We start from the raw sequence: 15,061 nt of genomic DNA, 5'->3' as shown, positions 1-15,061 counted from the left end.
TTGGGGGGCTACAAAGCAGAAGTTTATTTATGAAGTGTCTTTGGCTGAAGTGAAAATAAACCCCATCTACATTTACACGGCATCTCCAGCCTGGCAGAGTAATCACGGCCCCAAAAGAATCTGTATTGTTCTGGGACTACCGTACTGGAGCCGAGGGTACATTCCTTTCTGTGGGGGAGACCTCAGGGAAGTTCTAGCATTTCATTTGGCACTTCACAGTCAAGTAAATGCAAAACCCCACCGAAATGTGGTCGGACGCCTGAGACACAAACTCTCCCACCTCCCCCCCCCCCCATGTAAACAATAATGCACTTTCATGTGCAAAACCGAAGACATTGTCAATGAGAGGAGCGACCACTCATCATTAATTACATCTTATAAACATATTTGATCACGGAGCTGTGGTCTTTGCACTGAAATAGGATCTTAGCAGACCTATGAGAACAAGGCAGGGGTTCGTGATGAGCCCATTTAACAAAACCTTGTACCCTCGTTACAGAAAACCCTCTTTTGTTTATAGTAGAAATGCTGAGAAAATGAAAGCCCTTTATTGAAATTCATTGTCAAAGTGGGTCGGATGAAGAAAGACACATGGCTCCGAGGAACAACCTGGCGAGATGAGTGAGGTTTTTTTGGGGGGTGAGTGTGGTTTTGCAGGGGGTGATTTTGTGATCTGATGGATAGAGAAGTAGAGATTAGAGTTTATAAAGAGGATTGGCAGGGAGACGAAAGCAAAGGCTGTGATCGAGTCTTTCACCAAAACCAATACCAAAGATATCTTTAGTCTCCAAACAAATAACTCTGAGATGGGTATTCATTCAGTGTTCGGTTTATGTTTCCGCCGGTTTGGTTGATTAATAGCAGGGGGAAGTGAAAGATAACTTAAAAAAAAGGGGAAAGCAAGATTCCAGAACTGAAACAAGTCTTTGTACTTGACATGACCACAAACTCTGTCAGTTGTCAAAGACTTTGACAACCTACCCAATCTACATTATCCAATGTTATGGCCGCTTGTAATTCAAATAACGTTTTAGATTTATTTTTCATTTCAGCTAGACTTCGTTACAAAGCAGGGATTTACTTCTGTAGGACAAGTACAACTTGGATGTTCCTTCTGAAGGTACAACAGTAGGCACGACTTCAACACACCGCCCCTTCATTCACTGCTTTCAGACATAGACTGAAGTCCGAACATTTACAAGGAGGAAGGTTTTATATTTTCACTAGATAGATAGTGTTGCATGTGTCTTCTCATCCTGCCTGTATCTGCTTTGTATGTTTGTAAGCAGTCAGTTCTCACCTGAGCTTTGAGAGAGGTGATGGTGTCCTCCAGTTCCTGTCGGAGCTCCACTGGCATCAAACCTTTGAGCTTCTCCTGGTACTCCTGACGCACCACAGTCACCTGAGAGGACAGCGGGACGACAACCAAGCAGAGTCAGTTAACTTAGTAGAACAGCTCACCAAATACAATTCATAACTCCAGATCACACAAATCAAACGTACACGTCTGTAAACGTATACAGACAAATACAAACTGCCAAGCAAATGAATAACACTAATCAATTCAAATCAGTCAATATATCAGTAATATGTGGATATTGTTGCTGAATAAGTGTCTCTGCTGCCCCTTCACATCCACACTCACATGTGTACACTTTCAAACGCGGCGAACAAATGAACAGCTCCTTTGGAGGAGGCACACTCACTCACACCAGACAGTGGGTATCCCCTCTTTATTCATGGCTCAGAGTATTCCCTCGCTCTTCACAGCTCCTTCACATCTCCACAGGGGGTTCGCAGACCGGCACGGCTCTCTCTGCACAACACCCCCTACTGGCTGCTAATGACTGCAGCCAGATCTGACACAATGCATTTATGGGCTCGACACAGCTGGGTTTAGAAGAGGACAGGGCCACGGTGGAGGGGCAGGACACATCAAACACGGCAGCAGCTCAACAGCTCGCTAGCTCGCTAGCTCCACTGGGGAGGACCGGAGGAAGTCTGTCTGGGGCTAAATTACACTCCACTAAACCAGAGTCTGATTATAGAAGTTGAAAAGGATTTGGTTAGCGCAGCCCCCCCTTTCACCCACAAACACACATGAATGGATGCGCAGGCGCACACATACACATACACACACAGACACACCACCAACATAGAGGCCTGTGTCCATGACTTCAGAGGACATTACATTGCCTTACATTCATTGACTGGAGACTTGTACTAACCTTAACTAATACTTAACCCTAACCCACGACTCACATCTTACCCCTATTAGGACCCCATGGGGTCGACTAGTCCTGGCAAGGTCAGTGCTGGAAAAGGTCCTTAAGAGGAAACAAAAACGAGTAAATGCTGAAAAAGAGTTGCTGACTCAATTAATTCTTAGTTTGATGAATAGTTCGACAGACCTGGACGAATCAACGGGGGCTGTGAAAAGCAACAGTTTTCACCCTCATATTTCAAAGTGTAACCAGGGGAGAGCCTGAGCAATTTAACTGACCATTATGTGTTTGACAGAAACAAAGTCCAGCTAACATCAAGAATATCCCCCCCACCTCTCATCAGTCCCCGTCTTTGAAGCGAAGGGTCTGTGAATGTGGTGAGGAGGAGGAGGAGGAGGAGGAGGAGGGAGAATGACAGGTTTTCTTAAAATAATTTTCCTGTTGTGGATTTAACTGATTGTTCTGGCTTTGGCTAATTAATCTTCCTGGGCACAATGAAAGGGGAATTGGGAAGCACTTCAAAGCAAGGCTCAGTATAAATGATCCCAATATGAAGCAGCTCACTTTGTGTCGGCACAGTGTGCAGCAGATTACTCTGCCACAGCTTTGCCAAATTTTTATCAGGCTCCTTCTGCCCTGCCAGGTCAATAACACAGGGCTGAGAGTCCATTGGTTTACAGAAATACGTATTTTACTCACTGTGTGAGAATGAAGTCAAGGATAATTTGAGAGTGACTTTTTCAAACAAGTGGCAAAAATAAGGTTTTCAGAAGCTTTAATTTGAATGTCCAGGAGTTAAAAAATGAGCTGAAGCTACAGGACTGCAGATTTTCGAAACGTCTATCTCTATCTATAGCAGCTTCTGTAGTCATAACAAAATGGCTAGCCAAGACAAAACACACTCCACTACCTCAGACCAAAGCAATAAACAATGGTTGAATAAACACATCCCTTACCAACCACTCTGAATATAAGTCTTAGATTCTTCAAAAGCCAAGCTCCTTAGTTTTGCATTCTTGGTTCATGTATGGTGCAGTCACCGCAGCAATGAGAGATCCGCTCTGCCTAAATTACAAGCTCCTTTGTGGCGATGCTGTCTCCATTTTCCTTCCCATACATTAGAATGGGCAAGGCTACAGCGGCGTATTCACCGGGACTCTCAGAGAGCAACGGGGACGACTGGATCCTGTACATACAAGTGTAGAGCTGATCAAACTGGACAAGCCATGAACGTTTGCTTTAACATCGGCATTGAGAGAAACCATGAGCTAATGTACTGAGTGATACAATAAGGTTGTGTGTTTCCCCAACGACTTCCTGGACAACGTGACCAACCATTCAGACAGGAAAGTATAATAAAATACCCCTTGTATTGGACAGTAAAAGTAGTATAGTTAGCAATTAGCATTGCTTTTGTATTATTGCATCACATATAATGAACATATCCATAAGTATATATTATTAAGCATGTGATACAGCTCTCTGCTCTTGCTGCAAAGTCGTAGACCAAAGTACTTGCAATCACATCTTTTCCCCGGCATGTCTAACTAAAGCTCAGCCATAGTTTACTATGCAGTGTGTGTGGGTGGAAGCAGCAGCCTTTTTCTGTAACAACACCTCTGTTGTGGAAACGTATGCAAGGCTAACAGACAGGAAAAAAGCAGAAGAGGACAAAGTAATGCACTGATTCAAAATTTCTGTCGCTCTCCTTCAGTGGTGTTTAAACACAGGAGCATCTCTGAAACTCCCCAAAGATGTCTGACTCGTTCCCTGAGAGACATTTGTTCGCCTCCTCTTTGTCTCTTCCAAGGTCCCTCCTCTCACATGTCTATTTTTCTCCATGCAAACACACATTTTTCTCTTCAACGTCTTTTTACAGCAAAGACATGTTTGTTTTTCTGACAGGTGGCAGGAGGCATGTGATGGCATCTCGGAAACAAAAAAGCCTCCTCACTATTAGGACAGATGTTGGATGCCTTTGAACAATACTGTTGATCAAGCCTTGCATGAGGTTTTGGTCATTGACGGACTCCAGATGAGAGCGAGCACGAGAGAAAAGAGAGGAAGGGAAACACAGGGAAGAAAAGTGAGCTGCGATTTTTCAAAGCAATCAAAAGGGACTTTGACTTTCTCGAGAAAAATCAGGTTTCATCTCCACAGCTCTTTTCAAAATGAGATTTTGTTTGTTCCTCATGAAGCAGGATTCTCTAGTTTTGAAGACTGCAAGGAGCTGCAGTCGTTTTCCCCTCCCAGTCATCTTAAAGTGATAACATTTCATCTATATATAGTCTTTAGATTGTGGTTTTGACTTTCCCCTGCGTTTGGTACTGTCACATGGTGTGATTTTTGACAGCTGCCAGCAGAAAGGAACAAGCCCTCAACACTTTCAACGTTCAAATAAAATTTGTCACATTGTTGGGAAGCTTGATGTATGCTAATGAATTTGGTGTGTGTGTGTGTGTGTGTGTGTGTGTGTGTGTGTGTGTGTGTGTGTGTGTGTGTGTGTGTGTGTGTGTGTGTGTGTGTGTGTGTGTGTGTGTGTGTGTGTGTGTGGGCCGGTTTGTGGAGTTGGGGGATGAGTAGCTGCTGGAAAGACATTTTTGATAAACCCCCTTGTTCCAAAGTGACAAAAACCTTGTCAGGAACAAGGGTGTACATCAAAAATGACGCCACTCACGAAGTTTGCACCTCCACATTCACAGAGTTGGCACTCCGAGAGTTCACCAAGGGGCGATTTGAATTCAAAAATGCTTTGTTGCGAGTGGGAAAATAAAAAAAGAGACAAAAGGAAAAAGACAGGAGATTAGAAGCGGCTACAGATCTTAGGGAAGTTGTTAGAGATGGATTCGTAGCTGCTGATGTAATGTGCCTCAACAAAAACAGCACATAGGAAAATGACTGAATCCACAGAACTTAAGTTCAACTCCTCCGCATCAATACCGAAAACAGCTGCAGAAATTAATTTTTTTATCCAACCGAGTTCCCGTGTTACAGGAGGATACATCTTTAAAACGTGTACAGTTCACCGTGCTCGCTGTATCATTACGTATTTATAAAAAGAGCTGTACATTCTGCATCTCTCCTCGAGGAGAACTGAGCCTCACAGTGATCTGCCGAGCTGCCATTTTAGAATAAGGGAGCCTGCGAGGACCCACTAACATTGGGCTTTTGTCTGAAATGGGGATGGATTCAATTTGACACAGGCTCCGATTGGCACTCGTGGAAACATGACACCCAGGTGAACGCGCTAATTTGGCGAGACGTTGAGGCGAGAAAGCGCCTGAGTTGAGAAAAACTCCTCTACTGGCAAAGGATTTTTAATGCCTTTATTAAGCAGGTTTACCCACAGTGAAAAGAACCTGCGTATATTTGCTAACTGTGGTGTAAAGGAGGAATGAAACTGGAGAAAAAAACCCACCAACACCCACTAACATCAAGCTTTCTTTTTACCTAAACACATTATACATGTAAGATAATGAACAGGAGGTGAATCATTTTATTCTGAAGTTAGATTGTTACACTGTTTTTCTACATTTTTCATTTGACATATTCTGGAGTATAATGTTGTAAAAACTACAGCGCATTAGCATCAGTGGTTCTGCAGCTTGATTGACGTCAACTACATGTTTGTCCCACAAATGCATCTTCTCTGGATGCCAGAGAATTTGCTGAGGAGCTTTGCCTATTTATATTTCTTAAGGATGATGAGATGAAGAAAAGGTGGATGGATTTTGTCAAGATGCCCCCCCAACAGCGAGTTGTTTTCTCGGAGGTTTGATGTTTTCCATGACATTTTTATGATGAATATTCATATGTGTTATGCTCATATAGAAGTGGCGAGGCTCAAGTGTTTCCCAGAACCTGTCCGTCCAACAAGAGACAGCGTTTATCTGGGCGAGTCGATTTAAACGTCTCCACTGCCACTGCCTCTTCTTACTGTGATGAAGTCACACTTTATGTCAAACCGTTACCTGCTGCACCTCATTAAAAAGCTCTTACTTTAACTGTGCGCGTCACATCTCCAGTCTCACATGTCCTGTCTGCTCAGGCAGCGGTTTCAGCTTTGACTTCACTGAGATTCCTTCATTCTTATCCCACCATGACTCGCTTCCTGCTTATTTTGTCACAACAACACACTCTGCTATAAATTAGCGAGATGTGTCTGTGGCAGAGAATCAAGAACTGTCAAGTTTCTAAAATTGGTACCAAATGCTTAGTCAGATTCTTGTTTACGGATTCTTTGCTCCAACATATCGCCTGGTTTAAATCATACTGTTGCTGATTTTATACCAGAAAGAAGCATCTTTGGTATCTGTACGAAAAGATCCTGATGGCAGAATAAAAAAAGATCAGCCATGCAAGTCTAACATATACACATCACAAATACTGGTGGCTCTTGAAAGCTGAAACGTGTTTCAATAAAACCCCTTTTTACATTTTATATTTCACGGCTTCACGATCTTGATACGAAACATCTTTCACGAATAACATAGAGACAGAGAGTCTGCAGTAGATTGTAAGATGCTAAAAAATTATCTTAAAGGATCCTGACTTTTTTCTTATTTTGTGTCATTTGCTAAAACACAAAATGAGATTATACAATACTGCATGGAAATAATCTGACATGGTAGTAGAGACATAAAAGAGCAAAAATATATAAGAGCAGGCACATTTCTTTTAACAATTACACATTACACTGCTGCGCAAAAATCTTTATCAAATCAAGGGATTTGTTGCAATTATTCATGTCTTTGTGTGAGTGAATAACTCAACATAGATGCAAAGCCAAAAAAGAGAAATCTAAATCCTCACCCTGATAAAAAGTTCTGATGTTATAGAAGTCAGGGTCAGGGCACATCTCTTCCTAAGGCAACTGTTACAGCTCAATTCCGCCTCAATCCTATTCCCTTACTCACACGTACATGGACCTGTAGTTACAACCCCTATAGCGTAGCGGCCACACAGACTTTGGGGGGTACACGGACATATGCACAGAGCCTACAGTCATATGTTCGGGTAGGGTCCACATAACCAAGTGTCCATGCATCGAGCTGGACTTCGAGTGGCCTGTAAATGTTTTAATAAGAACAACTTTGGGGTCGGTGGTGTCCGCAGCTGTCCGTGTGTGCATTCGCCGGGGAGTGTAATTGAGGATTAAGTCACAGGAAACATTGCGCAGCGCCTCTGGGACTGGGTCAGCGACCAACAGCTCCTAAAAACCACTGACCCTTTCCTGCAGATTTATGACGGCCAGACACTAAGGTGTGTGGCGAGTGTGTGAAGTGTGTACAAGGGTCAGTAGGCGGATCAGAGTGGACACGGGAATGAATGCCTATGGTGTACATACCAGGGTACAAAGAAGAGCCTCCTGTGTGAGCGTAGTCATTAGTGCTTTCTTCTCCGTGTGTGTCAAGGTCAAAACAGAGCCTGATTACAGGGCATTCTGGAGAGCCATGGGGAGTGTGTGTGCATACAGAGGGTTCCCTCTGAACACAGGCGGTGGTGGCATTCCTGGCCCTAGGCGCTGGCTCTTGAAGCCAAATCTCAAGGAATTTGGGAAATGTGCGAGGGGGCATATCTCTGGCTCTGAACAGGAGAATGAGATATGGCAGAGTGATGAGGGGAGGGAAGGAACGTAGATGAAGAATCTATTTTGTTTGTATTTTGTGGCCCCCTGGAGGGTCTAGTAAGGACAGCATCTAAGGGGTGAGGGGCGAGGGACATGAGGTGTCGGGGGAGCAAAGATGTTGAAGAGTTCAGTTAAGGTATTCGAGAATCCCAAAAAAGGAAACTGGAATTAATAAGAAAATTTCCTATAGATGTTTTGTGCGAGCGAGAAGCAAAAAGAAGTGTGACGAAAAGGCTGAGGGCAGCGAATGGAAAAAAGTTCATGTTGGGCAAGCGGGAGTGATGCAACGCTAATGGTGAGCAGCAACTGAGTTCGAGTGAGAGGCAGTCAGCCTCTCTTGTACATGCCTGACAACCATGAAAAAGAGAGTGAGAGATGGAGGGGGGAACAGAGTGAGCGTATTACCTTCTCTTCAGTCTCCAGCTCTTTGCTAAGCAGCTTCTTCTCTGAGCAGTGCAGCTGCCTCTGAAGACTTTCCACCTTTTCCTGCAGAGCCTGGGGAAAGGGAGAGAGAGGCAGTGCTGTCAGCTGACTGACAGGGAAAATAGTAACTCGAGATCTGTGTAGTGTAATTGACCCAAAGTGTTATACACACAAACACATCTACAGTTTCATTTGCACAGGGAAGACACACAGGCTGACTCGGAATGAGAGACTGATCCAAACCATACATGTAATAAAAAAACTAGATAAGCAATTCAAGACACAAATAGATGGTCAGTGAGCAGAGATGCAGCCTGTGATTAGTTATCATGAGTTCAAGGGCTAATAATGAAATCATGATAGAAATTACTGGGAAGCGTCCCTCATTAGGTTCAAACTTATTTCTAGACAAGGACACACAGTAAGAGTTTCCTACTCGTGGAATTAATAAAAACTTTCTTGGCTTTTGTGAAGGAGCATTTGTTTAAGGATCATCATTTCTTTGAAGGCAATTTAAAAGACATTGTATCATTTAGTGGATAAGGACCTTTCTCTATGTGGCCCACTACCTCAGTTGATCAAATCTCCAGCTAAGGTGGCAATAGAAAATGTAGCTTTACAAGAATCAGGCAAGAAAGAAGAAAAGAAGAAAAACAAAAGAAAGTGCACTGTAGGTTTGAGTGTGTGTGTGTGTGTGTGTGTGTGTGTGTGTGTGTGTGTGTGAAAGGCAGTTTCTGCCCGTAAGTGATAGCAGTGGAAAGAAAGGAGCAGTTCCTGTCTGTGACACAGAACCAGATGTTTTGAGTGCACATGTGGACACTTCGTTTTGGATTAGTCTGCATGAAAAGCAGTGATATATGCACGCACACACACATCTTATCATAAAAATAGACATTCATTCAAACTTCCACACACGCAAACACCATCAAGCGTGAGGGCCACTGTCTAGCATCAATATCCTCAGAGTTTCTCCCCAATGAAGTTGATTGAGGAGTCCAGGTGTTGCCTTGTTGATTCTCAGAGCTGAAGGAAACCCAGTCCAGGTGACAGCCATGACCGCCTGATCTACAACCCACTGCACTGACATAAATCACACACTGAGTGTTAGGCTTCAGGGCCAGGATGAACTTCAGGGTTGCAAGAGCCTCGGACCAAAAAAGGAAGGAAGCGGCAACAGAAAAAGAAAACTGTTGAAACTGTTGTGGACAGTCAGGAGATATAGAGTTCGATACAGTAGATCATACATTATATTTCTCCTTTTTTGACATGTAATGATTTTCTTTTAATAATTTCTAACCTCTGCATTGCACCTCGGGATGAATCTACCACCCGAACTGCACTGACACAGGTAAATTCACTTTTTCCTTGCAGTGATGGATTTCTCGATCAACACACATAACTGGCCTGTTGTGATTCGGGAGCGCAGTGAGGTCAGTTTCAGATCTGCAACATGAAAGGCAGCTGGTCTCCAGCATGCTGATCCTATTAATCAGGCTATTTCTCAGGCAGTCACGATCCCATTACAGCCCACATCTCCATCCAGTGCACCCTGTTGCCTTCGATTTCATCATTTCATTTTGTTTATTGGTGAATCAAAGGCTCAACAACCCTGAAAAAGCATTTGTTGTGGAGCTCGCACCATTTACGCACGTTTACAGATTGTAGTGGTCAAGCCGTGTGAGAGTGAGGTTTTTTCATTCTTTTTTATTTGTTTGGATCAAATGTCTTAGAGGCTTCAACCAAAACGCTGCTCGTTCACTTTGAATGGGGTGACGATATGAATGACCAAACTGCATTGTGATTCTCTTGCGTCACATTGCTTGTGCTGTGTACGCCAGAAGTTATTCAGAGATCAAATTTTCATGCCGCAACGGAAATGCATATAATGCGAAAGAGCGCGGCAGCTGGCTAACCTGGTTTGTGGCTATCTGGTTGTGAATTTTCTTTCCTGTTTACTTCTCTTCACCATTGCATTGATAACTAGCATGGCACGTTAGCATGAAAGTTGACTTGGATGACAGTAGACATGTTTACACGGACACCAATATTTTGATATTAACCCGATAAAGACAATTGTTTGAATAAGACTTTGCCATGTTAATAGTATTTTCTGATGACTCGTATTCTGACCTTAGTCCTTATGTCTGACCTGACATACGGCTGTTACCAACTGCTTGAAGACACGACTCTACTTGACTCTGGGTTCCAGTGTAAACAAGTAGAAAGACGAGATATTGACATGAATCACAATCAAGCTATGCTCTGTGACATGTAAACAGGAAAATTAATGGAATATTGTCATAGCAACTCATGTACACAACATAATCGAAATAATGTCTTTCAGATGAAGGTTAACAGTAGGAATGTTGCCGTCCATGTTAATGTAGTCAGCGCCACAGAATGTGATCTACAGACTGTAAAGTTTTCTGGGATAAATCTTGGATGTTGGGTTTAATAAATAAAAATCATTGAGCAATAAGCACACAACAACATTATACTGATGATCAAGATTATTTCTTGTTGCGCAAGACCATCGGTTACTTACTTTTACCCTAATGTCATCTATTCTTTTAGGCAGCAGCACAGCTAATGAAGAAGATGAGAGACCCCAGCAAACCAACCCTGACTTTCTAAACCGCTGCTTCTGATTCACTGCATTGTGACACAGCCTTTCTGGACCAGGTCTTCTGGGAAGTAAGGCTGACTTGGTGTGCCTCACTACTGACGCGTTCCTCTCTTTCATGTGGGTTCTGTATCTGATGTGCTCAAAACAACTCTGAGGAAAGGAGTTCAGCACTTGTCACTTCATTAATAGAAATATATTGGATGATTCTGCTGACGAATAGAAGCTGTTGGTGAGTCAGAAAGGACCACGGAAATATTTAGTCATTATTGCTGTCTGGCATTGTGGTCACATTACATGATATTTAGGGCTGGGCTTATAGGCACACAGCAATAGATATGAGTCTGACAGACAAATGTGAATTAAAAAATAAAAGACACTGCAGACAGGTGTTAACATCTGTCCAGTGCAAACCTGGGGGCAAACATCTCAAACGATAATTAATTTGCACATTTATATCGCTTTCAGAGGTAATTTAAAAAATAACTTATAGGTGAATATAAGTATGGACACTTACCATTTTCTAAATCCAACTTCCTGACTGTCTCACATTCACACTTACATACACACAAAATCCAGGATGTTCCTATAGCATTGAGTGTGTAAAGGTGTGTGAAGGACTGTGTATAGGGGATCAAGCTTAAGTGTTTCCAGATGGTATGGGTGATATGGTCTTTATCAGCCGTGAAGACTGGGATCATTGAGAACGGGCCAGGAGGAGGGGGACATCAGATTTCCTTAGGGACAGATGGGGAGAGGGGGGAGAATGAAAGAGAAAGGTGCATGAGGTTGAAAAACCTAAACAAAATGGAAAGACAAAGGCCTGTGAAGATGAGACAAAAATATGACAATATCAGAAACAAGAGAAGAGAAAGTTCAGAAATAACAGAATGAGCAACAGCAAGACACTGATGAGGAGGAGGAGGAGGAGGAGGAGAGTGACATGAAGGAGAAAGAAAACACATGGCCAGAGTGAAGAGATAAGGGCAGCAGTGCACCTCTGCTACACAGTCCCACAGTCGAGAGCTTCAAGGCCCCTCTCACCTCTCCATCAGCAATGTGCCTCTGCCTTTCATTCCAAAGTTTTGCTCAAAGGATTAGCGAGGCACACGCGCACCAACAAACACAACGCTCAGAGCGATCCATGCAGGTATAGGCATGCATTAATATTAACAGCAAAAGTTCTAAAAATGTGAGTGCTACACTCAGTCAAATGAGTGTGCGATTCTAGTGTTGTATGCACACACACACACACACACACACACACACACACACACAGAGACACACCAATCCCTGAGTCATCTTTCCTGGGTGGTCCTCGTGCTCAGATAAGGGAAGCATGTTTCCCTAGGGTGAAGTTAAAGCAACAGAGGGCAGGAAAAAAGCAAAGAAGGAAGGAGGGAGGGAAGAGTGGGAGGAGGAAAAAAGGCCAGGGGCCTCTTTAAACTTGGTGTTTTGTTAGGAGCCGAGCTGCTCTTCATGTGCGGCGGGGCCTTCTATTTGCAGCGTGCTGTCAGAAGTTTCTCCCAAAGTCTGGATTAAAGAGATCCTCTAATGACACTGAGGCTGGACGACTTCAGACAGCAGCAAAAACCTCACACTGCACCGCCTCCAGCCAAGGACACACATGCACACATACACATACCAACACACACACATACACACTGACAAGCAAAGGGCTAAGAACAGATACATACACATGGTGCACAAAGCACATAGACATATAAGCAAAGACACAGTATGCGGACTGCGCCCCCACACACACCAGCTTTAGTAGAACAAGGCAGAGTGTGTATGTATGTCTACTGATCTAATAGTAAATAATAAAGGAGGTGCTAACCTCAAGGAGAGATGGATGGCCAGAGAGATGAGCACAGACTCTCTTTTATCTGCACTTTTATCAAAGGATTGTGGGAAAGGTAAAAAAGTGAGTGTAAGAGAAGCTGGAGGAGGAGGAGGAGGAGGAGGAGGAGGAGGAGGAGGAGAGAGGTCTCCCTCCTGAGGTGTTAGAGAAGAGAAACTTTTGCTTTTGCTTTGCTGTCTGTCTGTCAGTGTGTAGGAATAAAAAGACGTGCTTTAGCAAGTCGACCAGGACAGCCCCTGTGAAAGATATCACTGATATTGGTATGAACTGACTTGCTTTCTGCACTTTGATGCTTTTCAGCCCTTTTCCCAGAGTTGATTCCAAACTGAAAGTGGAAGATACTGCGATGTAGTTTAACTCCTGTGAATGGCAAATAGAACAGTAATCTGGTCTCTTGCAGTGTGTGCACACATGGCGGCACAGTTATGGAGGCACCTTCGCTAGTACTCATGAAAATAGTAAGAAGACAATTGCTGCAGTAATGAAGACATGTTGCAACTGAGCTATGCCCACAGGGGGAACACACTGTTCTCTATCTTTCCGACTCTGTCTCTTTCAGCTGCTGAGACCTAAAGTAGAAAGAGAATAGGAAACAACTCTGTAATGTGCACCATATGCCGAGTGCGTGTGTTTGCGTGAGGGCTTACATACATATATTCTGTTTATCAAATACTATATCGTTTAATTGATGCTAAGTTTAGCTAAGTTGCAACTCTTGACAAAGAGTTGTAAAGATACAAGAGATCACGTTTTTTATCCACCATCGAATGTTCAGAAAAACATTCACATAAGTTGCTACAGATATGATGAGCAGGCAACAGTATGCATCTATATACAAATTTAGCTGAGATTATTTGACAAAATTAGCTGAAGTTAGTTTTCCATACTGTTGACCAAAGCATTACTGTAGTTTAAATAAATCAAATCAAAAAGATGGTTCTGGTTTCACGTAAAACGGTGGATATTAACCATAGACTGTATAGATGATAGGACTTCTCCCCAAAAGTGTAGCCAAGGTGTCTCAACTGCCCCCTGATGGCTGGCTGCAGTATAGGTCATTAACCACCTCATCCATGTTAGCAGATGGGACATGTGCCAAACTAAAAAGTCAAAGTACACGTCAAATTATTTTTACTAAGATTATTTTAAGTAGTTCTTATCACGCTGATGTTCAAGTGCTTCTTTTTCTGATAAGTTTGGTATTAATTAGTTATTTGATGCTATAAAAACAGGTGGGAAACATCATGATTGACGGCTGAGACTGACTCGCACATATATTGGTGGGACCGTGATACCGTGGCTCCTTCCCCCTGTCGCTACACCACAGACTGTGGTTGAAAATGTGCAAGATGGCAGTGCTCGTATCCAAAATATTTTGGCTTAAATTCTGGATAGTGGGAGGAAGAGGAGACATGTCGTCCATCTTTACATACAGCCTAGGATATTAACATTATCTCTCACTGTCTGATTGTGAATGAGCTACTTGGAGTGCTGAACATGATGAGAACTACTACCCAACACTACACAGATTATTTGGATTACTTTTCTAACTGTATTCAAACTATATATTTTTTTACTTTCTATGGGATTCTTCAAACAGGGCAGCAGGAAATATAAGGCAATTATGGTTTCTTAGGATGAGGCCTGTGGTTTAATGAGTAATTTCCGTTTGTTGTCCTTGAATGGAGTCTGTCCTCTATGAGCTGTTCTACTTCCCACGTTCCCTTGTAGCATCCTGGAATGTTATCTCTCTCCTGCTTCCACCTCCTCTGATATGTGGATCAAACACTGCCGGGAATCAGCCCACAGCCGGAAAAGTCATCAATCAGCCAACACAATGCACACACAATACACTCATGCACGCGCACTCAAATATTTACGTGGACATGAAGGCATATGGGTGCTTATACAGACACATGAAGACAATAAGAGATAAAGAGAGAGGGGGATCTATACCTTCACACATACTTATACAGATACTAAGGCTACATCCGTACTACTACGTTTTCATTTTAAAAAATGCATTAACTCTGCTACCACATACTCCAGAGTTTTTGGGGCCACTTAAATGGAGAAGTTTCAAATTGGAGTATGAACAGGTATTAAAACTAAATGCTAGCGTGGACAGATATCGTTTTAGTTAAAAAAACAAAAAATTCAAATAAAAATATAGCAGTATAAATGCAGCCTAAATTACATAATTGTTAATATAAAGGACAAAACAGACCTGAAATTGAAGTTGGAGCACAGTCTTAATGACAACTACAGTCCCCTCAAACCCTCTAAGATTTATGTGC

General features: G+C 42.8%; 1 protein-coding gene across 6 annotated transcripts in view; it reads right to left on the bottom strand.

Moving 5' to 3' along the window:
- cep112 (centrosomal protein 112) overlaps nt 1–15,061 on the bottom strand; it is a 96,441-nt gene that overhangs the window by 1,551 nt on the left and 79,829 nt on the right. For all 6 annotated transcript variants that reach the window (XM_034593779.1, XM_034593781.1, XM_034593783.1 and 3 more), the window contains 2 exons: nt 8,260–8,349; nt 1,301–1,402 (listed from right to left, as the gene is read on the bottom strand). In XM_034593779.1, coding sequence (XP_034449670.1) covers nt 1,301–1,402; nt 8,260–8,349 — 192 coding nt within the window. The remainder of the gene's footprint in view (nt 1–1,300; nt 1,403–8,259; nt 8,350–15,061) is intronic.

This window comes from Hippoglossus hippoglossus, chromosome 8 (assembly GCF_009819705.1).
Source record: "Hippoglossus hippoglossus isolate fHipHip1 chromosome 8, fHipHip1.pri, whole genome shotgun sequence".
Classification (NCBI taxonomy): Eukaryota; Metazoa; Chordata; class Actinopteri; order Pleuronectiformes; family Pleuronectidae; genus Hippoglossus; species Hippoglossus hippoglossus.
The sequence above is the reverse complement of the archived record's forward strand: the minus strand, read 5'-3'. Positions and strand labels throughout refer to the sequence as shown.